The sequence below is a fragment of the Microchirus variegatus genome (genome assembly GCF_963457635.1).
Source record: "Microchirus variegatus genome assembly, chromosome: 7".
NCBI lineage: Eukaryota > Metazoa > Chordata > Actinopteri > Pleuronectiformes > Soleidae > Microchirus > Microchirus variegatus.
In genome coordinates, this window is record NC_139808.1 from 1,606,827 (window position 1) to 1,634,530 (window position 27,704).

At 41.8% G+C, this 27,704-nt stretch overlaps 1 protein-coding gene across 1 annotated transcript in view; it reads left to right on the top strand.

Moving 5' to 3' along the window:
- Positions 1-408: 408 nt before the first annotated feature.
- The window catches only part of LOC310929500 (SLIT-ROBO Rho GTPase-activating protein 3-like), a 43,362-nt gene continuing 16,066 nt past the window's right edge, over positions 409-27,704 (top strand). The window contains exons 1-11 of the mRNA XM_083892281.1: positions 409-552; positions 6,971-7,133; positions 13,480-13,542; positions 17,000-17,191; positions 17,426-17,554; positions 18,545-18,766; positions 18,878-18,979; positions 21,007-21,204; positions 21,321-21,405; positions 26,222-26,249; positions 27,410-27,512. Of these exons, the coding sequence (XP_083748407.1) occupies positions 13,501-13,542; positions 17,000-17,191; positions 17,426-17,554; positions 18,545-18,766; positions 18,878-18,979; positions 21,007-21,204; positions 21,321-21,405; positions 26,222-26,249; positions 27,410-27,512 (1,101 nt within the window). The 5' untranslated portion in view covers positions 409-552; positions 6,971-7,133; positions 13,480-13,500. The remainder of the gene's footprint in view (positions 553-6,970; positions 7,134-13,479; positions 13,543-16,999; positions 17,192-17,425; positions 17,555-18,544; positions 18,767-18,877; positions 18,980-21,006; positions 21,205-21,320; positions 21,406-26,221; positions 26,250-27,409; positions 27,513-27,704) is intronic.

Here is a 27,704-nt window from a genome sequence, read left to right on the forward strand (position 1 = left end):
AGAGATGAACTTTTCTAAAGGATGGCTCAGCACAAAGCATTTTTAGAAGCTGACCTATTTTATATTTTCCGAGCTGTCTGCTGCAATCATCAGACGTGCTCGTCTCATACGCACATGGTGTGCTACCCCAGCACTTGGACACCCCCACATTCCCTCCCCTGCCATCACACACACACTATCATGCAAAGATGCAATTTGACAAACAAGTTTTATCCAATTATGATGACTTTGTTGTTTCATTAGCTCTTGTCCTTATATTTGTACCTGTGGCACTATTTGGCAGGCAGAAGTGAGGCCCCCAGCATATAAGTCTGTTTATTCTAAAGATGCTCTCCCGTTTTTTTTTTCATACGCAGAGATCCGTAACCAGCTGGTGGAGCAGTTCCGTTGTCTGGAGCAGCAGTCCGAGTCGCGGCTGCAGCTGCTGCAGGACCTGCAGGAGTTCTTCCGCCGCAAAGCGGAGCTCCAGCTCGAGTACTCCAGAGGCCTCGACAAGCTCGCGGAGCGATACGCTGCCAAGATCCGCACCTCCAGAGAGCACCAGCACTTCAAGTGAGTCCCATCGCTGTGTGTGTGTGTGTGTGTGTTTTGCTAAGCACTGCATCAAACGCGTCTGACAAACAAAGTGTTAGGCGTTTTAAAGGAGACATATTATGCAAAAATCAACTTTTTAATCGAAGAACCAGCAAAACTGTTTTCAGCTGTGCTAACATCGTTGCACAAGGGTTTTCTAATCATCCAATAGCCTTCTAACGTGATTAGCAAACGCAATGTAACATTTTATGTACATATTCCATTAAAAACCAGGCGTTTGCAGCTAGAATAGTCGTTTACCGCATTAACAATGTATAGAGTGTATTTCTGATTCATTTAATGTTATATTCATTGAAAAAAAAAGAAGATTTTCCTTAAAGGAGACATATTATGCTAAATCAAATTCTTAATCATTTTAATACTTATATTTGTCATTCTGGAGGCACTATGAGTCGGCAAAGTGTAAAAAAAGATGACTCAGTCGTGTTTTCGTGGTCCTCCTCAGTCTAAGTACAGGAGATAAAACACGTGATGTTGACTTTCGCACTCATTGCTACGTCACAATGAGACATTCCTGGAATTGTTGTCTCACGGAGCTCTGCTTTGTCCCTAAAAAACGTGAGAGTGCAGACGAGGGCAATAGTATCCGGAAGAGCGGAATTCTGCAAAGTGTTTTATTCTTGGCTGCACAGTGCAGCACAGAGTTCTACACAAACTTCCAGCCTCAGAGGATTTACGTGTCCAGTGGAAACATTTTACATATGACGGCGATAAAGATGGCTTTTCCAAATGCTAACTGCTGTTAGCCTCAGTGGCGCTGATGTAGTTTCCTGTGTCTCATTTGCATATTTAAAGAGACAGGCACTCAAAAGCGACTGTTTTGTTCAGGGTGATTGAACTGCTGTGGTGCTTCGTCCTTGAGGTGTTTTGACCAAAGAAAGTCACAGACATGTTCATTAGGGAACTAGGTTAACTTGTAGAAATAGGGTATAATATATCTACTTTAGTGCTGATCACTGACATATCACAGAGATGGAAACAGGAGACGGAGGAGAAGAAAGAATGGGCCGAGCCAAGACAAAAGGAGAGGTGGGGGGGGGGGATGAAAGCAGAAGAACTGACCTGAAATGAAGCCAGAGCTAAGGAAGCTTGTGGCCTCCGGCTGCTGTGTTTTTCCCCCCAACTAGGTCAGACTCTTTACCCCCCCCCCCCCCCGTCTTTTTCTCTCTCTGTGGTTGTCATTTTCATTCCCATTCTCATGCTTCTGTCCTGTCAATAGACACACACACACACACACACAACAAATAAATAGTTTGGATTCCGAGGGGAAGGAACAATAGAGGCTAACACTGATTCCTTTATCTGATTAATCTCCACGATTAACTTCTCAGATGCTCTGACCGGCCTGGAGCAAGCTGTGGCTTTTTAGATCATGTTCTAAAAAGTTTGGGCTTGAACTTGAGACAGTGATCATAAATAATACGAGTTAAAGTTAAAGCTGTAGTTGTGTAACTTTTTTTTTTAAATCGACCCACTGTCACACATTCAAATCACAGTCAAATGAGTTCACACAAAGCTGATGAAGCCGCTCCGCGCTACTCTCTCTTTCGCTCTCTGTATTCTTTTCTCGTGTCGCCTGGCAACATTAACCGTGCTACACACACACACACACACACAAACACACGCACACTCACACACACACACACACACACACACACACACACGGGGAGTGATTTCTCTCATGTGGAGACAGACCCAGGCAAAGGCATCGACGGCTGCAGACGACGGGTCGGAGAACGATTGAAGACAAAGAAGTCTTCAGAAGTGAATTCCACCGATGAAATCACGCGGCCGTACGTGCGTGCGTGAATTCGACTGAATGAAGGTTTCTTGCGCTGTCAGTCAGTCAGTCAGTCAGTCAGTTAGCGCTCATCGTCATATATCATCATATAACTGCAGACAAATAACGTTTTTTATCTTTTCTGTCCACAAAACGCCAAACTGAGACAAATGAACTCTCCCCAAAACAATCACCAAAAGTTGGACACAGCAGCTTTAAACTTTACTTTTATAGATAACAGGCTGATAAGATGGTGTAAATATAAAATGGATGAATACATACAATATAAATAAGATAACTAGCGACTAGTGTATGAATATTGACCTTGTGATAAGGTTTATTTGCCCAAATAAAAATTGGAGCTGAAACAATTCCTCGATTAATCGATTACTAAATGAATCGGTTTGATGCTTTTTTCATGATTGAAACAAGATTTCTGATCCGTTTGAGCTTTTTAAATGTGAATAATTTCTTTGTTTCTTTGCTCCACAAGAAGCTAAAACAATCAGAAATCTTGTTTTAATCATGAAAAAAGCTTCAAACCGATTCACAGATTACCAAAATGGTTGACGATGAATTTAGTAATCGATGAATCGTTTCAGCTTTACATCAAAACTGAATCATTTCGGTTCGTGGGCAAAAACAAGACGTTCGAGAACATCTTCATTTCCACGTTTGACAAACACTGATAAAAATGTCTGACGTTTTATGGACCAAACGACTACTCGATTAATCGCGGAAAATAATCGTTAGTTGCAGCTCTGGCTAAAATGATTTATTATTTTCATTTCTCTATACACTACCGTTCAAAAGTTTGGGCTTTTCCATTAAAACTCTTTACTATATTCATCAAAAGAGTTGCAAAATGAATAGAAAATAAAGTCAAGACGTTGACAAGATTAGAAATAATCATTTTTATTCCAAATAATCATTTTGCCCTTTTTGTCAAAGAACCAGCAAAACTGTTTTCAGCTGTGCTAACATCATTGCACAAGGGTTTTCAAGGGTTTTCTAATCATCCAATAGTCTTCTAACACCATTAGCAAACACAATGTACCATTAGAACAGTGTAAATGGGCCTCTATACACCTATGTACATATTACATTAAAAACCAGACGTTTGCAGCTAGAATAGTCGTTTACCACATTAACAATGTATAGAGTGTATTTATGATTCATTTAATGTTATATTCATTGAAAAAAGAGTGCTTTACCTTCAAAAATAAGGACATTTCTAAGTGACCCCAAACTTTTGAACAGTAGTGTTTGAGTAATGGAGTCGCAGTTTAAAGGTGAAGTAAGTAGTTTATAGTGCCATCTAGAGTAGAGGCTGAAATTTACAACAAAGAACTGCTCCTCTGCTCACCCCCTCCCTTCCCTGAGCGCTACGGTGTCCTCAGAGGGTCAAATGTCGTCCTCGTCGTCTTTCTCCGTGTCAGCAGATGAGGTTCGTGAGGCGAGGGAGAGGGCGGAGCTACCGCGGCCGTAGCAGACGAAGCGGAGAGAGAGGAGGCGGGACTTCTGCTACAAGTAAAGAGACGCTTGATTTGTTCTCTCGCGTTTGTCCTTACAGGCTCCGGTAGAAACATGGCGTCTCTCTGCTAACAGTGGCTATGCAACCGCGGCCCGCGACCATGTTATTTTACATGACTTTTTGAAACACTACGAAAATAAAACAAAAACTATTATACAGCGACTAGACAATGCAGGAGCACATAATATGTATAAAAAAGTGGATTTTGGGTTATATAAACCCATAAATACTACACAGTGTCCCTTTAAGTCAATCAAATGTATTCAACTACATTGGATGCAGGCATTGGTTTAACTCAGTAGAAGTCTTTCTCTGTCTCTGGCTGGTTTCTAATATAAAGTGTCATAATCATGGCAGAGAGCTCCCTCCCCATCACTAGGACACTGATTAATGAAGCATTCCCCTCGAAGGGAGACCCTGCAAGACACACTCATTGCATGACTTCCCCTCCTCACCCCATCACTGTCCCAGATTCTCTCTCTCTTTCTCCCCCGTCACATTAAACAGTCATCGTTTTAACTGACTCTCAATGACTACATTCATACTCGCCGACTGCGACCGCGACGGATCGACGACTGCTACGTCGTCCGTGTCGTACATTAATCTTCCCACGTCGTAAAAGTCATCTCGGTGACGCGTGTGGCTCTTCAGATTTCACTGCTATTTGTTTTTGTTTGTTTTCCACCTCATCATACTTAGTCATTAATGAAGCAGAGGAAACTGACATTTAACCGAATGCGACGTCTATATCTCACGAGACTGTGTGTGGAAACGGCTAATGAGCGAGTGTTTCTGAGGAGAGTTTTGTTATGGATTGTTATGGACGCTGCTGAAAAAGATCAGAGAGAGAGTTTTACCCAGAAATAATCCCCACTTTTTAAATTAAATATGAAAGCATTTATTTTATAAAATGTCCCAGAATAAAAACAAAAGTCAGTGTTTTTGAAAATTATGACAGAAAACAGGTCGGAGTAAAAGAAGACTCTTAAAACCTAGATTATATTGTGGATTAGACAAACAAACAAAGATACATATTTTGCATATTGGCAGTTTTAAGAGGACTTTTACTGTTTTTAATTTTATGTTTTCATGTCCATAGAAAGAAATGCAGTGTGTCAATCAGGTTTAAGTCCATGATCATAGATTAAAAACTAGAAAAGCACCCGGAGAGCGCAGACCTCCACCGAGGCAGCTCGGTGCCTACAAAATACACGGTGCCGGCACGCCTGGATCAGACAGCGAGTGTTGTAACCAGTGATAGCGTTTACGGATCGCGCCCAAAATTTAATCACTTGTTCCTGGTCCCATCGTGGACACTTCCTGGAAATTTCATCCAAATCCGTCCGTGAGTTATGTTGTAAACTAGTAGATAGACAGACGAACTCCGGCGAAAACATACAGTTAGGCCCATAAATATTTGGACATCGGCACAGTTGTCTTTATTTTGGCTCTATGCACCACTACAATGGATTTGAAATGAAACGAACAAAAGCAACCAAAGAGTTTTTTAAGGCAAATATGGAATGTTATCAGTCAATCACCTGACCTGAATCCGATTGAGCATGTATTTCACTTGCTGGAGACCAAAATGAAGGGAAAATGCCCCAAGAACAAGCAGGAACTGAAGACCGTGTCAGTAGAGGCCTGACAGAGCATCACCAGGGATGAAACCCAGTGTCTGGTGATGTCTATGCCTTCCAGACTTCAAGCTGGAATTGACTGCAAAGGATTTGTAACCAAGTATTAAACAATGAAAGTTTGATTTATGATTGTTTAGTTTGTCCAATTACTTTTGGTCCCCTAAAAAGTGGGAGGCACATATAGAAAGTGTTGTAATTCCTACACCGTTCACTTGATTTGGATGTAAATGCCCTCAAATTAAAGCTGAAAGTGTGCAGTTAAAGCATTTCAAATCCATTGTAGTGGTGTATAGAGCCAAAATAAAGAGAACTGTGCCGATGTCCAAACATTTATGGGCCTAACTGTACACCTCAATTCTGTCCTCACTTCTACACTCTTAGAAATAAAAGTGCAAAGTAGAACCATATAAGGTTCTTTGGCTGGTCCTCATAGGAGAACCCTTTTTGGCTCCAGGTAGAACTTTTTTTTTTATAAAGGTCCCTTAGAACCCTTTATTCAGGAAAGGGGTTTTAAAGGGTTCTCTGGATCAAAATGGTTCTTACTGGAACCATTAGTGTTACCAAGAACCCTTGAAGAACCCTTTCTTCAGAAAGGGATTTTCGGAAGCAAATGGTTCCAGGTAGAACCTCAGCCCTTGTAGAAGAACCCTTTTGGAACCCTTATTTCTAAGAGTGTACAGGATCCTAAGTCAATTCAAATATTGTTTTTATAAATTACTTCAAGCATTCTGCTCTTCCAGACTTCTCATGTCTAAATTCTGCTTTATGAAAATGGAACTCCTAACAAAAAGAGAGTCGTGTTTGTTTACACTTTAGGTCGTTGAAAATCCATGTTGTCTGTGGCTGTGATCAAATACTGGGAAATCTGCAGGTTATTGGTTTTATTTGTGTCTCATATAATACGAACGTCTTAAATATATATGGCTCTGATGCTTCATAAGTAATGACTCCCATTTCCTCACATTTGTGAGAAGATAAAAAACAAACAAACAATTGGAACGACAAAAGAGAGACCAAAGGAAGAAGCCAAACAGACTCTTTGGTGTGAGGATAATTGAACTCACATGCTTCTCTGAGCAAGGAAGCAAGTGCACTCAGCTCAGTCTGTGTCTGTGTCTGTGTCTGTGTCTGTGTCTGTGTCTGTGTCTGTGTCTGTGTCTGTGCTGCTTTCTTCACCACATGTGTTATGACCTCTTGATCTCAGTGTTTATTTTTTTTTAAGATTTTGATCAGGAGACGGTTATTAAACTTCTCCTTCTCAGGTTCCGGAAAAAAACTCCACTTTCCTGCACTGTATGGTCTGGATATCACAGATCCGCCGATGCAGTCGCATCTCAAACGAATTAATCGTTGTTTTTCATAGTTTTTTTTTAAATCGTGACAATAACTGTAACAGTATTTTCCTTCCTTTGGCTGTTTCAGAAAGGACCAGAATCTGCTGTCCACGGTGAACTGCTGGTATTTGGTCCTGGAGCAGACCAGACGGGAGAGCAGAGACCACGCCACGCTCAGCGACATCTACAACAACAACGTTATTGTCCGGCTGGCGCACGTGGGCGAGGATGTCATCAGACTGTTCAAAAAGGTCAGCGTCGGAATTTAAAAGGGGGACGAGGAGGGCGAGCGTTAACCCCCTGGTCGCTGCTAACGCGCGCACAGTCGCGGGAATCGTCTGTGACCGATGCCCGCGGCGACATCGGGACATAAGATAGATTAGTTTTCATATATATATTCGTTGTGAGGGCTAATCCGAGACAACCGTGACTCCTAGATTTGACGTTTTTGTCTTTTCACGTGACCGGTCAAAATTTAAATTAGTCGCTAATTATCGTACACTTAGAACGGCGGCCGCTGCTTCTTCATACTCCATTTAAAAGCTGCTTATTAGGGTTTTATCCTTCTGGTAAACCTTCTAGTTGATAGTTGATGCTTGTTTTTGTGAGAGTAGAGCGAGTGTCTGCAATTAGATTTCTTCACTTAAAGGTCACATAGAGTGGTCCTGTTGCACATATATGTGAGTTATGGAGGTCTACTTACATATATTAAGTTGTTTTTATGGTTAAAATCCTCCTAGTTGATGTAAACGAGCCGATTGAAATCTGTCCTTTTCGAAGCGCTTGTCAGTCGCGCTATTTTTAGCCATAAATCTCGCCCGAGAAGACAGAGTGTGTTGTGATTGGCCAGCCAGCGTAGAGCCTTCCCACCTGTGTTGTGATTGGCCAGGTATCTGGAAGTGACGTAATCTATCACGTCAGCTCTCAGAAGCGCAGCGCCCCCCTCTGGAACAGTGGATGCACTGCTACTCATTATCAAAACATTGTTTTAACAGTGTTTAAAAATAGCTTCTTCACGACTCCCCGCCGCAGTCCCTTTATGACTTTAAACCGGAGTCAGACCCAGAGTCAGAAGACACTGTTGCTCGTGAAACACCTCCACAACGGACGTTATTCTTCTTCTGTGGTTCAATGTACGCAACCGGATGTGCCCGGACTAGTGCCCGGAGCAGGACGATCGGTTGTTCAGGAGAACCGCTGCTTACGTAACGTTTACGGGATTTTCAGTGATCTCGTTGAGCCCGAGATTACAATAAAACACAACGTTCTCAGCAATGGCTGAACTGTTTGTTTCGAACCGTCAGGGCTTTATAAACAAGGTAATGACGCAGATACACACCAAAAAAAACAGCCATAATAGGAACTTCCGGTCTAGTTCCGCTTTAAACCTCTACCACGCCGCGTATTGTCATGTTTAATATCATGTACAGTTTGTTCTCTGTTGCCTCTGCTCCTACTCGTTTCATTTCGCACCAGCTATATATCTATATATATATCTATATATATATAGATATATATATATATAGATATATGATTGTGCTTCCGGCGCCGACGCGAGTGGCAGCCTTTTTAGCAGCTCCGGGTGTTCTCACTTTAAATTTCTTTATTTCTACCTTGAAGGTAATTTTCTTGGTTTCTACTGAAACTATTATTAGTATATCCCATGGATACGGACTATTCTACGCCGAGACTCGTGTATTCGAGCAACTTTTTACACACTCTGAGAGCAAAGTCCCGCATCGGTGTGACTCCGTGTTTACCTGTGGACGTGAGGAAGCCGTACCGAGGCTGCAGAGCCGGCGCTAGGCTAAAAGCTAGGCGGCTAGCTAAGAAGTGGAGATTCAAGCCTCCGGTACCTTCTATGATCATGGGGAATGTGAACTCACTACCGAATAAGATTGACGAACTGGCTGCGCTGACAAAGAACATCAAGATCTACAGGGAGTGCAGTTTACTGTGCTTAACTGAAACGTGGCTAACGGACAGCATCCCAGACGCTAACGTGGAGCTACCGGAGTTCAGCACAGTCAGAGCGGACAGAGACACAAGAGCCTGTGGAAAGCGCAAAGGAGGGGGACTCGCGCTGTATGTAAACAAACGCTGGTGCAATCCTGGACATGTGAGGATTAAAATCTCCACCTGCTGCAGGGACGTTGAACTCCTGGCGGTAAGTTTAAGACCATATTACCTGCCCAGAGAGTTCAGCCACGCCATCGTGGTCATTGTTTACATTCCTCCACGGGCAGACGCGGAGGCTGCGCGTGACGTCATCCACAGCGCTGTGGCTAAACTACAAACACAGCATCCAGAGGCTCTTGTGTTAATCTCTGGGGACTTTAATCATGTTACTCTGGACAAAACACTGACTGCTTTCCACCAGTACGTGGACTGTAACACCAGGGGGAATAGGACTTTAGATCTGATGTATGCAAACGTGAAGGATGCATACACAACCACCCCCCTGCCTGCACTGGGGAAAGCTGATCACAATCTGGTCCTGTTAAAACCTCACTACATCCAAAGAGTGAGGAGGCTGCCTACAGTCACACGCTCATTCAGGAAGTGGTCTCCGGAGGCTGAACTGGCCCTACAGGACTGCTTTGAGACCACAGACTGGGATGCTTTGCATGGATCCCACAATGAGAACATTGAGGCGGTGGTTGACTGCACAACTGAGTATATCAACTTCTGTATGGACGTTGTTGTTCCAGTAAGAACTGTACGCTGCTTTGCTAACAACAAGCCCTGGATTACAAGCAACATCAAGGGTCTTCTGAACCAGAAAAAGAGGGCCTTCAAGGATGGTGACACCCAGGAGCTCAAGCGGATACAGAAGGAACTCAGAGTCCAGCTCAGAGAGGCGAAGGAGCAGTACAGGAGGAAGATAGAACAAAAGATGCAGGAAAACAACATGAGGGAGGTGTGGGAGGGCATGAAGACAATCACTGGCTGCAGCTCCAAGAGAAAACCCCCCATGGAGAGCGATGTGGGAAGGGCAAACCAGTTAAACCAGTTCTTTAACAGGTTTGATCACCCCATCCCATTCACACATCTGAATGCAGCTGCCCTCACCCATCACCTCACCCCCCAACTCACACAAGCCTCCACAAACACAGATGAGGACAACTCCCAACCCCCCACCACACCACCAACGATCACAGCAGCTCAGGTATATGGAGAGCTGAGGAGGCTGCGCCCTAACAAAGCTGCAGGTCCAGATGGAGTGTCGCCTCGACTACTGAAGGCCTGCGCGCGGGAACTGGGTCACCCGCTTCAGCACATCTTCAACCTGAGCCTGGGACTGGGGAAGGTTCCCCAGCAGTGGAAGACATCGTGCATCATCCCAGTCCCAAAGAAACCCCATCCTGGAGAGATGAACGACTTCAGACCTGTGGCCCTGACGTCGCACGTGATGAAGACCATGGAAAGACTGGTGCTTCATCACCTCAGGCCACAGACCTGCCACGCCCTCGACCCCCTACAGTTTGCTTACCGGGAAAAGGTGGGAGTGGAAGATGCCATCATCTTCCTGCTACACCGATCTCTCTCTCACCTGGACAGAGGCAACGGTGCTGTGAGAATTACATTTTTGGATTTCTCCAGCGCCTTCAACACCATCCAGCCTCTGCTCCTGAGGGACAAGCTGTCTGGGATGGGAGTGGGCTCACACCTAGTTTCCTGGATAAGTGACTACCTGACCGGCCGACCCCAGTATGTGAGACTGGGGGAATGCAGGTCTGACACGGTGGTCAGCAACACGGGGGCGCCACAGGGGACTGTGCTCTCTCCTGTCTTGTTTACCCTGTACACATCTGACTTTCAGCACAACTCAGAGCTCTGCCATGTGCAGAGATTTGCGGACGACACAGCCATTGTTGGCTGTATCAAGAGCGGAAAGGAGGATGAGTACAGGGAGCTCATCCAGGACTTTGTCAAATGGTGTGACACCAATCATCTGCTCCTAAACACCACCAAGACCAGGGAGATGGTTGTAGATTTCCGGAGATCCAGGGTGCACCCAGAACCAGTTCTCATCAAGGGGGACTGTGTGGAGGTGGTGCACACCTACAAATACCTGGGAGTACAGCTGGATGACAGGCTGGACTGGACCACCAACACAGATGCTCTGTGCAGGAAAGGACAGAGTCGTTTGTACTTCCTCAGAAGGCTGGCATCCTTCAACGTCTGCAGGAAGCTGCTACAGACCTTCTACCAGTCTGTGGTAGCGAGTGCCCTCCTGTACTCAGTGGTGTGCTGGGGGGGCAGCCTAAAGAAGAAGGACGCTTCACGCCTGGACAAACTAATAAGGAAGGCAGGCTCTGTCGTAGGCACAGAACTGGACAGTCTGACATCCATAGCTGAGCGACGCACACTCAACAGGCTCCTGTCCATCATAGACAATCCACACCATCCACTACACAGCACCATACACAAACAGAGGAGCAGCTTCAGTGACAGACTGCTGTCAATGTCCTGCTCCACAGATAGACTGAGGAGATCATTCCTCCCCCATGCCATCAGACTCTTCAATCTGCATCATACATGACATATACACACAAGCACACATGTTCCACAGAAAGACTGAGGAGATCATTCCTCCCCCATGCCATCAGACTCTTCAATCTACTTCATACATGACACATACACGCACGCACACATGTACATGTTCATCTCATTCTTTTTAACGTCTTTATATTTTTTATATCTTTTTGATTATTTCTTTTTAAACATATGGTTCAGTTTATATTTAGACTGTACATATAATTGCATGCCTCTTATGTTTATATCTTGTAACATATTCTGGAGCTGCTGAACTGTGAATTTCTCTGTGAGATGAATAAAGTATCTATCTATCTATCTATCTATCTATATATACATATATATATATATATACATATATATATATATACATATATATACATATATATATATATATATATATATATATATACATATATATATACATATATATATATATATATGTATATATATATGTATATATTTCTGTTTATATATATGTATATTAGTGCTGCGCAATAGGTTAACGCGCGTTAGCGCATGACAAGTTTCCATGAGGACTGACCGGAAAAAGATACGCGTGACGTCGATGTTTACGTGCCGCGACACCGGAGTCCAGGCACCGTTTGCCAGTTAGCGCCGTTAGCTCCGTTAGCTCCGTTAGAGCCGTTAGCATTAGCCTACAGTCGAACTGGAGCGGTCTGTTTATCAAACGAAAAGAGCAGCGCTACAAATAACGTTAGCGTACCGGTGTACTGCGTATGTGTGCCTCTGTTTTTAAAGTTTAGCGTTAACTTAAGAGACTAATTTTAGCAATCCGGAGTCACGTAAACATGACGTCACGCGCGTCTTTTTCCAGTCAGTTGTCTTGGAAACGCGCCGTGCGTTAACGTGTGTGTGTATATATACGTATATATATATATGTATGTGTATGTGTGTTTGTGTGTATACATGCATATGTGTATGTATTTATGTATGTATGTGTTTATATGTATATGTTTGTATATATATATGTATATGTATATGTATATGTATATATATATATATATATATATATATATATGTGTGTGTATATGTATACATGTGTACATACATATGTGTGTTTTGTATCTCTGGTTATGCTCAGACACTGTACGACTAATGTTTGATACATTCTGGAGCAGCAGATGCTCGTGGTTGATGCAGAAATCCGCCTTTGGGATCTTGAATCGGTGTCGTTTGACAGCAGCGGGGAACCGGCGGTAATTTATGGCCTCTAGGGGGCTCTCTCCTCTGTCACGCAGGAAGCCCCTGGATGGGAATGGGATGGCCTAGAGCCAGGACAAAAGAGCAGCGCCGACAACTGTCTGCAGTATAAACTGTCTCCCTCTGCGTTTAGTTAACTTACGTCGTGACAAAGTTCTCTAAAAAAAAAAAAAAAAATCCCGTTAAGCCGCGGCGTCACTGGTTTCAGCTGCAGCACAGACTTGTTGTTAATAATCTAATAAACATGTGGCAGAAAATAAACGTGGCCTAGTGTATGAAGTTTAAAATCTGCTGCATGTTTGTTTCCCCCACGTTTAGTTCTAGTCACAAGGGAAAGTGCACGGTCACTGTTTCGCTTGCGTCCGTAAATCAACGCCCGTCGACAGGCTTTCCTTTTCGTCAGTCTTGGTTTTGTTCCTCGCTCTCGGGGGGGGGGGGGGTGTGTGTGTGTCACGGTCACGGGGACGTGTTCGCTTCACCGTCGGCTCTTAGCCTGCGCTGTAACTGAGAGCTGGAGCAGCCTCGCTCTCTCCATGGAAAATGCTTTGCAGTTACTGCCCAGTTCTATTTTTATCCACTTGTGTGTGTGTGTGTGTGTGTGTGCACTATATTAGATCTTTTTTTTTTTTCTTTTTCTGCTGCAGTGTATTGACAGCGTTTTCAAAATCCTGCTGCCGACGTCGCTCACGTACGGAATAAAACTGTCGACGTGGCCTTCAAGGCTTTTCATACGCGGCGAAGTAATTGTTCTAAACGTTTTGATGTCTTATTTTATTCTCTGTGTGTCATTTTTGACAACTGTTGTCCTTTTTTTTTTTTTGTCCTCCTGTGCAGAGCAAAGACATCGGGGTGCAAATGCATGAGGAGCTGGTGAAAGTCACCAATGAGCTCTACACTGTGAGTGAAACTAATATCATTGTCTCTTATCTGTGAATGTTGCCTGTATATCCTTCATCTCTGCACAATTTAAACTGAACATAATTAGGTGGGTTTAAGGGTCAAGATCATGACCTCACGCTACACATTTTCTTTTGACCCACAAATGCGGAGCTGTAATTTCCCCTTTAAGCGTGAAACCAATAACCGGTGAAGCAGCAGCTGGCCCCTGACGCCGCACACGGCAGATATGCGCTATCAGCAAGTGCAGCCTCTTGCAGGTCATTTCATTTCTTCTTCAGAGGTCTGGAAAGGAGGGAAATTTGCATTCTTGCCCACTGCTGTGAATGTATTTCTTCATCAGCTGGAGCAAAGAGAGCGGCGCTTCTTGCCACACTGGCTGAGTCAGCAGAGAGTCTGTGCTGCAGAGATTCACTTCGCACATAAGCTGCTGTAATATTTTTTTAACAGTCTCTCTCACACACACACACATCTGTGTATTGTTACACACTCACACTCGCATGCTCAACACTCATCTGACATTGACTGCAGTGTAAGCGGTCGTACCTGCGTTTACTGTCGATGCCTCATCGTTTGGCTGAAGAAACCAAACGTGATGCAATGAAATCACGATCATCTGCTGTTCCTCCTTCAGGGTCTCGTCGTTACACAATGAAAACATTATACCAAACTACATTTAAACAGCTAATGGAAACATCCATCCATCCATTATCTACCGCTTTATCCTCCACCAGAGGGTCCTGGGGGGTGCTGTGCCTATCTCAGCAGACATTGGGCGATAGGCGTGGTACACCCTGGACAGTTTGCCAGTCCATCACAGGGCCACATATAGAGACAAACAACCATTCACTCACACTCTCACACCTACGGTCAATTTAGAGTGACCAATTCACCTAATCCCCATATCGTAGAACCCGGAGAGAACATGCAAACTCCTTGCAGAAAGGCCCTTGTTCCGAAGTTGTATTATTGGAAACAATAAAAGCTCAATTTAAAAGAAGTTTTATCCAGGACCTCCAAGTTGAGAAGGAGCCATTATATCCTACATATACATATCAAAAAGTCAGTCATAGTAATGAATGAATGAATATCTTCATTTTGGTTACTTTCATATAAAAAGTAAACAAAGATCTTTTTACACAGTTATGCCAATAACTGAAAAAGGAATAGGCTGAAGCAGTAGTAGTTTTTATCAGTTGTATTCATAGGCTATATGTATATATGTATATATGTATATATATATATTTTAAGATATGTTTGTGCTTTAATATTATTTTTGAAAACTTTATTAATTGCATTATTAAATGTGTCATATTCCGCGTACACCGGCGTCCAGGCACCGTTTACCCGTTAGCTCCGTTAGCTCCTTTAGCGCCGGTTAGCGCGCCTACAGTCGAACTGGAGCGGTCATACTGCGTATGTGTGCCTCTGTTTTTAAAGTTTAGCGTTACTTTAGAGACTTGTTTTAAAAAATCGGGAGTCACGCAAACATGACGTCGTACGCGTCTTTTTCCAGTCGGTCGTCATGGAAACGCATCATACCCGGCACTAATTTTTGAGAACTTTATTTGTTCCATTATTAAATGTGTCATATTACAATTGTTTACGTGCCGCGGCACCGGCGTCCAGGCACCGTTTACCAGTTAGCTTCGTTAGCTCCGTTAGCTCCTTTAGCGCTGGTTAGTGTGCTTACAAAAAAAAAAGCAGCGCTACAAATAACATCAGCGTAACTTTGTACTGTGTTTTTAAAGGTTAGCGTTACTTTAGAGACTCATTTTAACAATCGTGAGTCACGTAAACATGACGTCGCGTGCATCTTTTTCCGGTCAGCAGTCGTGGAAACGCGTCATGCCCAGCACTAATTTTTGAAGACTTTATTTATTGAATTATTGCCAATGTCACATTCCAAAACTGTGATAGGCTTGTTAAACAAGTCTTTGTTAATTCCATGTAGGGCTGCGCGATAAATAGTTGAAAAGGCTGTAAGGTTATAACTCTGATTGTAAGACACATTTATCCCAGTGCTGTCAAAACGATGCAAACCCAAACAAATACTAAAGACATGATTTATTTCATTCCTCTTGGAAAAGGACAAGGTGAAGGGCATCGGTGAAGGGGGAATAGAAAACAGCTCAGTGCTGGAAATGATCTTTGACATTTTTCTGCATCATAGTCAGACTATTAGAAATAAAGATACCGCATGATGCACATGAAATTATAATGCCCTCTCACACTGAGATAAGCAAATGTGCAGAGGATCACAAACAGATCTGAAGTCAAAAACACAGCCATGGTACGAACCACATGAGAAATACTCTCACATGTAACATTATACAGCACTTAACTGCCCGACTCATATTGATTTTTTCCTTTCCTTGGATTCATCCATTATTAAATGGCTGTCTGCAGCTTCCACAGACGCAGCACAAGGAATCGCTGTTGTCTCCTCGCGTTCGGAAACGCTCAGAATTTGGACCAAAATCATGAATTGGAGTCGCATCATTTGTTTGATCAGATATTAGTAGGGATATCGTGTCGGATACAGTCATTTTAGACCGTTTAAAGCTACACATTTGGGCCATTTCAAGTTATTTCATAGATTACAACCGTCTCCAGCTGTGCAACAAATATAGTTCTGATATAAATAATTCAAACGACCTACAACATGACTCGGCTAAAATTATGTTACTGATTTTTATTTACATTTTTTTGCATTCAGTGTGTGTATAGTGAAGCACAAATGAATTAGTGATGGATGTTTTAGAAATACTTTAAAACCATGTACATCACATGTGTCAAACTCAAGGCTCGGGGGCCAGATGTGGCCCGCCACGTCATTTTATGTGGCCCGCTAGTGATTAATTGGTCTTAAAAATCTGTGTTAAAATAGGTCTATGCTGCTTTAAAGTGTGCGTTGACCATAAACTACATTTCCCACAATGCATGGCAATTGCTTTACCCGCAAAGTGACGGCACCGCCACTAGATCTGAGTGTATATGCATCATGTGACGAGTGAAATTGAATAAGTAATAAATACAGAAAGTTATTTAGCAATATGTTACAAGGTAGTTACCTTTACATTTACATTATATGTGGTTACATGTAGTTACATTTATTCTGTATGACAGTGACATCTGGCCCTTTGAGGGTAACCATTATGCTGATGTGTCCCTCAGTGAAAATGAGTTGGACACCCCTGATGTACATAGAGGAGGCATGTAGATTTTAGAGAACAGACCAAAATCTAATGGAAGCCTGAGTTATGATTGATGCTGCTGTCAGAAAGATTAAAAATTCATATCGATATCGGCCACACAACGAGGCTGCGCTGTAAACAAATCCACCTCACTTGGTATCGATTGAAGCTTTACGTCATTTTTCTCTCTCCTCAAAGTCACCTTTCCTCTCAGAAAAGTACTCGCCATTGAGCGGAACGTTGTCGTTTTTTGCTCACAGGTGATGAAAACCTACCACATGTACCACACGGAGAGCCTCAGCGCCGAGATCAAGCTGAAGGAGGCGGAGAAGCAGGAGGAGAAGCACATCGGCAAGGCCAACGACATCGGCTCCGGCCTGCTGCGCTACGGCCACGACGAGCGTCCGCAGCGACGGAGCTCCGTCAAGAAGATGGAGAAAATGAAGGAGAAGGTCCGTACTTTCCGTTAATCCCAGCACTTATCTGTATTCACGGACGAGAGCGGAGCAGCGCGACGCCTCAATGTCCGAATCGCGGAGAGTCGTAGCGCGCGCTAAATTGATTATAAAAAGATAAAAGTCTGTTTGTTGTTGAGATGCACGCTTTCAAAAATCCATTTTCCGTGCTGCTTTTAATGGGATTTTCTTGTCCTTTTTTTGTTTTTTTTCTTTCCCTCCCGACTCTAGAGACAAGCAAAGTACTCTGAAAACAAGCTGAAATGCACAAAGGCTCGTAACGATTATCTCCTCAATCTGGCAGCCACCAATGCCCTGGTGGCCAAATACTACATCCACGACGTCTCCGATATGATCGATGTAAGTCATTGCAGTCGAGAACAAAACATACATACACTACCTTTGAAAAGTTTGGGGTCACCTTTACAAGTTTGTTGTGTTTTCCATTAAAAGTCACACTTTTATTCATCGAAAGAGTTGCAAAATGAATAGAAAACATAGTCAAGACATTGACAAGATTAGAAATAATGACTTTTTTATTCAAAATAATCATTTTGCTTTCGTCAGAGAACCAGAAAAACTGTTTTCAGCTGTGCTAACATCATTGCACAAGGGTTTTCAAGGGTTTTCTTATCATCCAATGGCCTTCTAACACGATTAGCAAACACATTAACAATGTATAGAGTGTATTTCTGATTCATTTAATGTTATATTCATTGAAAAAAAAAAAAAAATGCCTTTCCTTAAAAAATATGGACATTTCTAAGTGGCCCCAAACTTTTAAACGGTGTTGTTTATTGATATGAACTATCTCTGTTACTGCTGGGCACATTAACACGCTAACGGCGTCAACGTTAGCGCACGCTAACGCATGACGTGCTTCCATGACGACTGACCGGGAGAAGACGAGCGTCACGTCATGTCTACGTGCCGCGGCCACCGTTTACCAGTTAGCTCCGTTAGCCGCGTTCGCTCCTTTAGCTCTGTTAGCTGCGTTAGCTCCTTTAGCGCCGTTAGCGCGCCTACAGTTGAACTGGAGCGTTCTGTTTATTAAAGGGAATAGAGCAGCGCTACAAATAACCAGCGTACAGGTTTATTGCGTGTGTGTAAGTGTATCGTTACTCATTTTAACAATCGGGAGCCATGTAAACATGATGTCACGCACCCGTCTTTTTCCGGTAAGTCGTCATGGAAACGCGTCGTGCGATAACGTTGACCGCCATTAACGCCGTTGACCGACTTTAACGCCGTTGACCGCCTTTAACGTGTTAATTTGCCCAGCACTTATCTCTGTATCTTTGTATATTAACTTTGTCACGTCTACGTCTACATGTGACGTCCGCCCTTCAGTGTTGTGACTTAGGATACCACGCGAGCTTGGCGCGCGGCATGAGAACCTACCTGTCCGCCGAGTACAGTCTAGAGACGTCTCGCCACGAGGGCTTAGACTTACTGGAGGGAGCGGTGGACGCCATGGACATCAGAGGAGACAAGCTGAAATTCATGGACACGCACAGCCAGATCTTCTGTCCTCCAGCGCGCTTTGACTATCAGCCGCACATGGGCGATGAGGTGAGTCACGGCGGGAGAAGCACGGGCCTGTAGGAGGTTTTCAGTCCTCGATTCAAACGATCTCTACCTTAAATCCCTCTGCTAATGTTCCCCTCTCTTCTTTTATCCGAGGTGTGTCAAGTGAGCGCGCAGCAGCCTGTTCAAACAGAGCTCTTGATGCGCTACCACCAGCTGCAGTCTCGCCTGGCCACACTGAAGATAGAAAATGAAGAGGTGAGCGTCCAAGTGTCGGCATTGCTTATTTTTCTGCTGAGATAAATAGGAACGACTGGATCTAGTAAGCTACGCACACACGCTATGAATTTGAGTGTCTTTCGCTGAGGTTTGTGCGTCGCCCAAAAGATCTTAAAACGCGCCAATTAGTTTGCAGACGACAAACTAAACAAAAGCCACATGTGTCGACTGGCACATCTGCTCCCTTTTGACGGAGCGGTGAATAACGGTTACTGTACACGCAATCCATCAGCAGTCGGATGATCTCGGTGTTTCCTGGGATCTTTTCGGAGCGGCGCAGTCATCAAAACACGGCGCACCTATGAAACCGCTGCACGTAATAACCCTGATTTAACAAAGGAAACGTTAAACCGTCATCAGTTAATTTGCTACTTGATACGGCAAAACGGGGAGATGATTTAAAGATGAGCTGCTTTTTAAAATGTAAAATGGTCCATAAAAGAGCTGTGTAGGATTCAATATCACAGTATTATTGGAACGGTTTCACTCTCGGGGGGGAATACTGTAATTAAAAGAGGAGATCAAAACCTCTGTAATCTGTTTGCATGGGTAAATGTGCAGTTTTTTGCTAGAGCTACAAAGATACCAACGATGACAATAGTGCAATAAAAATATATAAAGTATATAATTATTAAGTTTTCTGATTTTTCTGCTTCTTAAATGTGAATATTTCCCTGGTTTATTTGCTCCATATGACAAAGAAATCATTAAAACAGAACAGTTGGAGAACATCATGCTTTCTAGGTTTGAGAAACGCTGATCAACATTTCATTTCATGGACCGACCGATTACTCCAAATAATCGTTAGTTGCAGCTCAAGTAGTTGTTATTATCTGGTAGTTGTTGGCAGAGACCGTCCTGTCAAAGAAACCACGAAAGCTGCAATAAACTAACGGTTATTTTTCGCAATCGATTAATCTGACGGTTATTTTCCCGATTAATCGTTTGGTCAAAAAAACGACGTTGTTCTCGAATGTCTCGTTTTATCCACAATCCATAATGAGTTCTTTGTTATGTGAAGCAAAGAAACGCAGAAATTATTCACATTTAAGAAGCTAAAACAATCAGAAATCTGATTTTAAACCGATTAATCGATTATGAAAATAGTTGACGATTAATTTAGTTATCGATGATTTGTTTCAGCTTCAGTTTTTTACATTTTAGTTTGGATTCGGCAAATATGCAGCGTTGATTCTGTTATTGTCGCCCGTGCACAGTGTGTTCCCCTCATTTCAATATTTTATACAATTTGTATTGATATTTTTTCTGGAGGCAACAACCGGAGAGTACTTTTATTTTTTATTTTTTTGTTGCTACTTCGCCCAGCGCTCTTTGAGTTTGTTGAAATTGGAGTCGCTCGTCTGTGCTCGCTGCTCTCGCTGCTCTCCACTGGGACTCCGGCAGAGTTCTTTCTGCTGCAGATCACTCTCGTATTACTCATTACAGCAACTGAGGACTTTTACTAACTCCATGTACTTTGCTATATTTAAAACTGGGACTGGCAGCCAACACCCTCAGTTCTCTCCCTCCACACACTCTTCTTGAGTGTGTGTTTGTGTTTTACGACGACGTGTAATCTCGCGCTGACCTGCGGGGGGGCTCCTCTCTCCCGTGGGAAGCCTTTGCAGAGATCTACCTGGCCGGCTGCCCTGGAGTCCCCGGGCTACTGTGTCTCATGCAGACCTGGATGCTCGGATGTGTCGGGGCATGAATATGGAAATGACGGCCTCCGTTTCCTGTCTGCCTCCACACGGAGGGGATACAGTTAATCTTTCATGTCGCGGTGCGTCACGTGAGGAAGATAATTACTCTGTTTACCGTGTGTCAGTCAAACTGCGGCGGTATAATCTCGGGCTGTGTCGGGGCTGTTTACGCCTCGCTGCTCGTCTGTGATAATGCATTTAAGTAGAAATACTGTTGTTTTGATGCATGCACGTCAACAATCTTCAATTTTAATATATCGTAATATATCACAAAGCCGTTTTTTCTGTTGCGTTTCTTTTCAGGTGAGGAAGACTCTCGACGCCACGGTGCAGACGCTTCAGGACATGCTCACCGTGGAGGACTTTGACGTTTCGGAAGCCTTCCAGCACAGCCAGTCCACAGAGTCGGTCAAATCGGCTTCGTCCGACTCGTACATGAGCAAGGCCAACATCACCAAAAGGCGAGCCAATCAGCAAGAGACAGAGGGTTTCTACTTCACAGTGAGTTCTCGGGCAAAAGGCAGACGCTCCTGCTGTTCAAAATGCATTCAGTGCAACTGCAGATAAACCTGATGATAACTGTCTTGTCTGTATTTTTTTATCCATCTCATGTGCAGAAATACAAGGAGTACTTGAATGGCAGCAACCTCATTGTGAAACTGCAGGCGAAGCATGACCTTTTGAAGCAGACACTAGGAGAAGGTGAGACTTTGGAGTGAAAAGTATCGCTGATACTCAAGGTTTTAGTTTTGTGTAATCTTTCTATGAAGCAAGTTGCGTCTGTGTGTCTGTCTGTCTGTCTGTGACCCTAAGACTGTGGATATGGGTTGAGCACGACCCGATGGTGTGCATCCTTGATTTTTGGATTTTTTGGTGGAATTGAAATTTTCACTGATATGTCATGCTGCACCAGGCAGGCAGCGGAACAAAAGTATCTCGGAATGACTTGAAATTTACCATCATAATAGTTGGCATCGCCCTGAACAAGGATCCGTTGAAAATATTTGCAAACCTCTTAAGGAATAATTTACATGAATTTTTGAAATTCAGGAAATGATCCATTTGCCCTGATGCACTTTGACAGTGAGCTGACTTTCTTCTCAAAAACAAAAAGTATCTCGGAATGACTTGAAATTTACCATCATAATAGTCGGCATCGCCCTGAACAAGGATCAGTTGAAAATATTTGCAAAGTTCTTAAGGAATAATTTTAATGAATTTTTGAAATTCAGGAAATGATCCATTTGCCCTGATGCACTTTAATAGTGAGCTGACTTTCTTCTCAAAAACAAAAAGTATCTCGGAATGACTTGAAATTTACCATCATAATAGTCAGCATCGCCCTGAACAAGGATCCGTCGAAAATATTTGCAAACCTCTTAAGAAATAATTTTCATGAATTTTTGAAATTCAGGAAATGATCCATTTGCCCTGATGCACTTTGACAGTGAGCTGACTTTCTTCTCAAAAACAAAAAGTATCTCGTAATGACTTGAAATTTACCATCATAATAGTCGGCATCGCCCTGAACAAGGATCCGTTGAAAATATTTGCAACCCTGTTAAGGAATAATTTTAAGGAATTTTTGAAATTCAGGAAATTATCCATTTTCCCTGATGCACTTTGACAGTGAGCTGAGTTTTTTCTCAAAAACAAAAAGTATCTCGGAATGACTTGAAATTTACCATCATAATAGTCGGCATCGCCCTGAACAAGGATCCCTTGAAAATATTTGCAAAACTCTTAAGGAATAATTTTAATGAATTTTTGAAATTTAGAAAATGATCCACTTGTCCAGATGCACTTTAATAGTGAGCTGACTTTCTTCTCAAAAACAAAAAGTATCTCGGAATGACTTGAAATTTACCATCATAATAGTCAGCATCGCCCTGAACAAGGATCCGTCGAAAATATTTGCAAACCTCTTAAGGAATAATTTTAAGGAATTTTTGAAATTCAGGAAATGATCCATTTGCCCTGATGCACTTTGACAGTGAGCTGACTTTCTTCTCAAAAACAAAAAGTATCTCGGAATGACTTGAAATTTACCATCATAATAGTCGGCATCGCCCTGAACAAGGATCCGTTGAAAATATTTGCAACCCTGTTAAGGAATAATTTTAAGGAATTTTTGAAATTCAGGAAATTATCCATTTTCCCTGATGCACTTTGACAGTGAGCTGACTTTCTTCACAAAAACAAAAAGTATCTCGGAATGACTTGAAATTTACCATCATAATAGTCGGCATCGCCCTGAACAAGGATCCCTTGAAAATATTTGCAAAACTCTTAAGGAATAATTTTAATGAATTTTTGAAATTCAGGAAATGATCCACTTGTCCAGATGCACTTTAATAGTGAGCTGACTTTCTTCTCAAAAACAAAAAGTATCTCGGAATGACTTGAAATTCACCATCATAATAGTCGGCATCGCCCTGAACAAGGATCCGTTGAAAATATTTGCAAACCTCTTAAGAAATAATTTTCATGAATTTTTGAAATTCAGGAAATGATCCATTTGCCCTGATGCACTTTGACAGTGAGCTGACTTTCTTCTCAAAAACAAAAAGTATCTCGGAATGACTTGAAATTTACCATCATAATAGTCAGCATCGCCCTGAACAAGGATCCGTCGAAAATATTTGCAAACCTCTTAAGAAATAATTTTCATGAATTTTTGAAATTCAGGAAATGATCCATTTGCCCTGATGCACTTTGACAGTGAGCTGACTTTCTTCTCAAAAACAAAAAGTATCTCGTAATGACTTGAAATTTACCATCATAATAGTCGGCATCGCCCTGAACAAGGATCCGTTGAAAATATTTGCAACCCTGTTAAGGAATAATTTTAAGGAATTTTTGAAATTCAGGAAATTATCCATTTTCCCTGATGCACTTTGACAGTGAGCTGAGTTTTTTCTCAAAAACAAAAAGTATCTCGGAATGACTTGAAATTTACCATCATAATAGTCGGCATCGCCCTGAACAAGGATCCCTTGAAAATATTTGCAAAACTCTTAAGGAATAATTTTAATGAATTTTTGAAATTTAGAAAATGATCCACTTGTCCAGATGCACTTTAATAGTGAGCTGACTTTCTTCTCAAAAACAAAAAGTATCTCGGAATGACTTGAAATTTACCATCATAATAGTCAGCATCGCCCTGAACAAGGATCCGTCGAAAATATTTGCAAACCTCTTAAGGAATAATTTTAAGGAATTTTTGAAATTCAGGAAATGATCCATTTGCCCTGATGCACTTTGACAGTGAGCTGACTTTCTTCTCAAAAACAAAAAGTATCTCGGAATGACTTGAAATTTACCATCATAATAGTCGGCATCGCCCTGAACAAGGATCCGTTGAAAATATTTGCAACCCTGTTAAGGAATAATTTTAAGGAATTTTTGAAATTCAGGAAATTATCCATTTTCCCTGATGCACTTTGACAGTGAGCTGACTTTCTTCACAAAAACAAAAAGTATCTCGGAATGACTTGAAATTTACCATCATAATAGTCGGCATCGCCCTGAACAAGGATCCCTTGAAAATATTTGCAAAACTCTTAAGGAATAATTTTAATGAATTTTTGAAATTCAGGAAATGATCCACTTGTCCAGATGCACTTTGACAGTGAGCTGACTTTCTTCTCAAAAACAAAAAGTATCTCGTAATGACTTGAAATTTACCATCATAATAGTCGGCATCGCCCTGAACAAGGATCCGTTGAAAATATTTGCAACCCTGTTAAGGAATAATTTTAAGGAATTTTTGAAATTCAGGAAATGATCCATTTTCCCTGATGCACTTTGACAGTGAGCTGACTTTCTTCTCAAAAACAAAAAGTATCTCGGAATGACTTGAAATTTACCATCATAATAGTCAGCATCGCCCTGAACAAGGATCCGTCGAAAATATTTGCAACCCTGTTAAGGAATAATTTTAAGGAATTTTTGAAATTCAGGAAATGATCCATTTTCCCTGATGCACTTTGACAGTGAGCTGACTTTCTTCACAAAAACAAAAAGTATCTCGGAATGACTTGAAATTTACAATCATAATAGTCGGCATCGCCCTGAACAAGGATCCCTTGAAAATATTTGCAAAACTCTTAAGGAATAATTTTAATGAATTTTTGAAATTCAGGAAATGATCCACTTGTCCAGATGCACTTTAATAGTGAGCTGACTTTCTTCTCAAAAACAAAAAGTATCTCGGAATGACTTGAAATTTACCATCATAATAGTCGGCATCGCCCTGAACAAGGATCCGTCGAAAATATTTGCAAACCTCTTAAGGAATAATTTTAAGGAATTTTTGAAATTCAGGAAATGATCCATTTGCCCTGATGCACTTTGACAGTGAGCTGACTTTCTTCTCAAAAACAAAAAGTATCTCGGAATGACTTGAAATTTACCATCATAATAGTCGGCATCGCCCTGAACAAGGATCCCTTGAAAATATTTGCAAAACTCTTAAGGAATAATTTTAAGGAATTTTTGAAATTCAGGAAATGATCCATTTGCCCTGATGCACTTTGACAGTGAGCTGACTTTCTTCTCAAAAACAAAAAGTATCTCGGAATGACTTGAAATTTACCATCATAATAGTCGGCATCGCCCTGAACAAGGATCTGTTGAAAATATTTGCAACCCTGTTAAGGAATAATTTTAAGGAATTTTTGAAATTCAGGAAATGAACCATGCCCTGATGCACTTTGACAGTGAGCTGACTTTCTTCTCAAAAACAAAAAGTATCTCGGAATGACTTGAAATTTACTATCATAATAGTCGGCATAGCCCTGAACAAGGATCCGTCGAAAATATTTGCAAACGTCTTAAGGAATAATTTTAATGAATTTTTTAAATTCAGGAAATGAACCATTTGTCCAGATGCACTTTGATAGTGAGCTGACTTTCTTCAAATAAACATTAGGCACATTTGCGTTTTGCCTAATGAGGTTGCACAGTGTTTGTATTATTTTAGCCAATACGTTCCTTATCATGCATTACCATAACTCAAAAATCTTCTTCAGCTCCCACTATAGACATATATGTTTCTACGGGCACTGCACTAGTGTGAGTAATGTAGCAATATTAGCCTTTGGAGATTTCCATTTTTTGCTGTAAATTTGAACAAACACTTCCTGAGTGACTGGTCAGTGTGAGGCCTTTTTTGAACGTACTGTGGGGTGCAGATAATGTGATAATATGAAATCATCACAGCGTGCTACTCTTGTTGCCCCTGGATACGTTTTCACTTTGCATGGTGAGTAGACAGGGCCGTACCCTTCTGGGGGCTCTTGTGCTGTTTCTAGGGTGACCACTAAATGACTGCTGCTTGGCAGTGAGTCAAACGCAGCCATGTGAGTCTGTCTGAATAGATGCCATTTCCTCATAATACCCCTCTCTGTCGCCTTCGTGTATATTTGGCCAGCTCACTGCTAACTTGTGTGATTGTAAAAGAGTTGAATGCTAATTTAGTCCCTTCCTTTGCTGTTTTTTTTTTTTCCCTTTTTAGGGGAAAGGGCTGAATATGGAACAACAAGGTAAGATGTCAAGTGACGAGAGGGTGAATAAAGTGAGCAGTGATGTTTAGAATCCTCTTGTGTCTTTGAATGTTTCAGAAATTAGACCAGAGTGTAGGAATAGTTTGGTTTAGCCCCAACTTCTCTCTTAGTTTTTCTGTCTTTTTTTTTTAGAAATGGATAGGATTCTATTTAGAGAACGCGATGTTCAGAGTTCTTCCTGTGTTTAATCTATAAAATATATTACGACTAAGAAATGAAATGTCGGCGAGACGGATGTTCTGTCAGAACGTAGTAATTCAGCAGGAGCCAGATATTGATAAGGCAAGGCTTATAACTAATTGAATACAGGGGGGTTGGCTTTTACCTGATTTGATTGATTGTATATGTTTGCTCCAACAAAGCTAAATTTTTGACATTTTGAGAAATATGCTTATTTGCTTTCTTGCTTAAAGTTTGATTAGAAACCTCATTTATACAACATCCTACACTTCATACTTAATAGGAAGCCATTGCTAACAGCTTATTAGCTTAGCATAATTATTGGAAACTGGGAGAAACACCCTGCCCAGGGACCACTGGTGCAAATTAGCTATTTAGCTAACTCTGGTATAGACCTTGTTCTGTCTAAACTAAACGGCCAAACTAAAGCATCTGTTTAAGATGTATTGTGGCATTTTATATTTGTGTTTAGTGTTGGACAAATGAAACAAACATTCCCCTAATTTTTAGCCTCATTTTAAACAAAGCTAATTGGCTGCTAGCTTGAAAGGTCCAGTGTGTAAGGAGCCGAGTCGTGCTACAACTGTATCGTGGAAAGCGGCCAATAGTCATATTATTATTATGGCATATAAAAGGTTTATTCTACAGTAATAAACTGTAAAAAGACTTCACACTCGTACAAACATAGTTATGGGATAATATATTCAATTTCTGCTGAAGGTTACACACTGGACCGTTTACTTTATATTTATCCTAAGCAGTCGATTTTATCATCTACCTCGCAGCAGATGGCAAATAAGCAGAAATATTGTTAAAAAAGTGATTTATTTTGAAGTGCTGTGGTAAATAAATGTCTGTATGTTGATGTCATTACAACTGCATTATTATCATTTATTCTTTTTTTTTATTTTTATTCTTTTTATTTACAAATGTACCAACCGTACACCCCCCCTCCCCAGGCCCCCCACTCTTCCCCCTAAACCCCAGAGAATGCGGAAGTCTAGACCTCGCTCCATTTATAACCATAAGCTGTTTAACGGCAATATGGAGGCCTTCATTCAGGTATCAGCCCATCTGTGCTCTTTGTCTCTCCATGAGCTCAGCTGTCTCACTCAGCAGTCCTTCGGGGGGGGGTTCCTCTTGCCTTTTGACCACTTTTTTTACGCAAACATTGGCTCACTCATGCACTGACTTTCCTCTTGCTCATTGTCTTGTCTTCCAAATTTTCCAGTTTTTGAAAAAGACGGGGTCAAA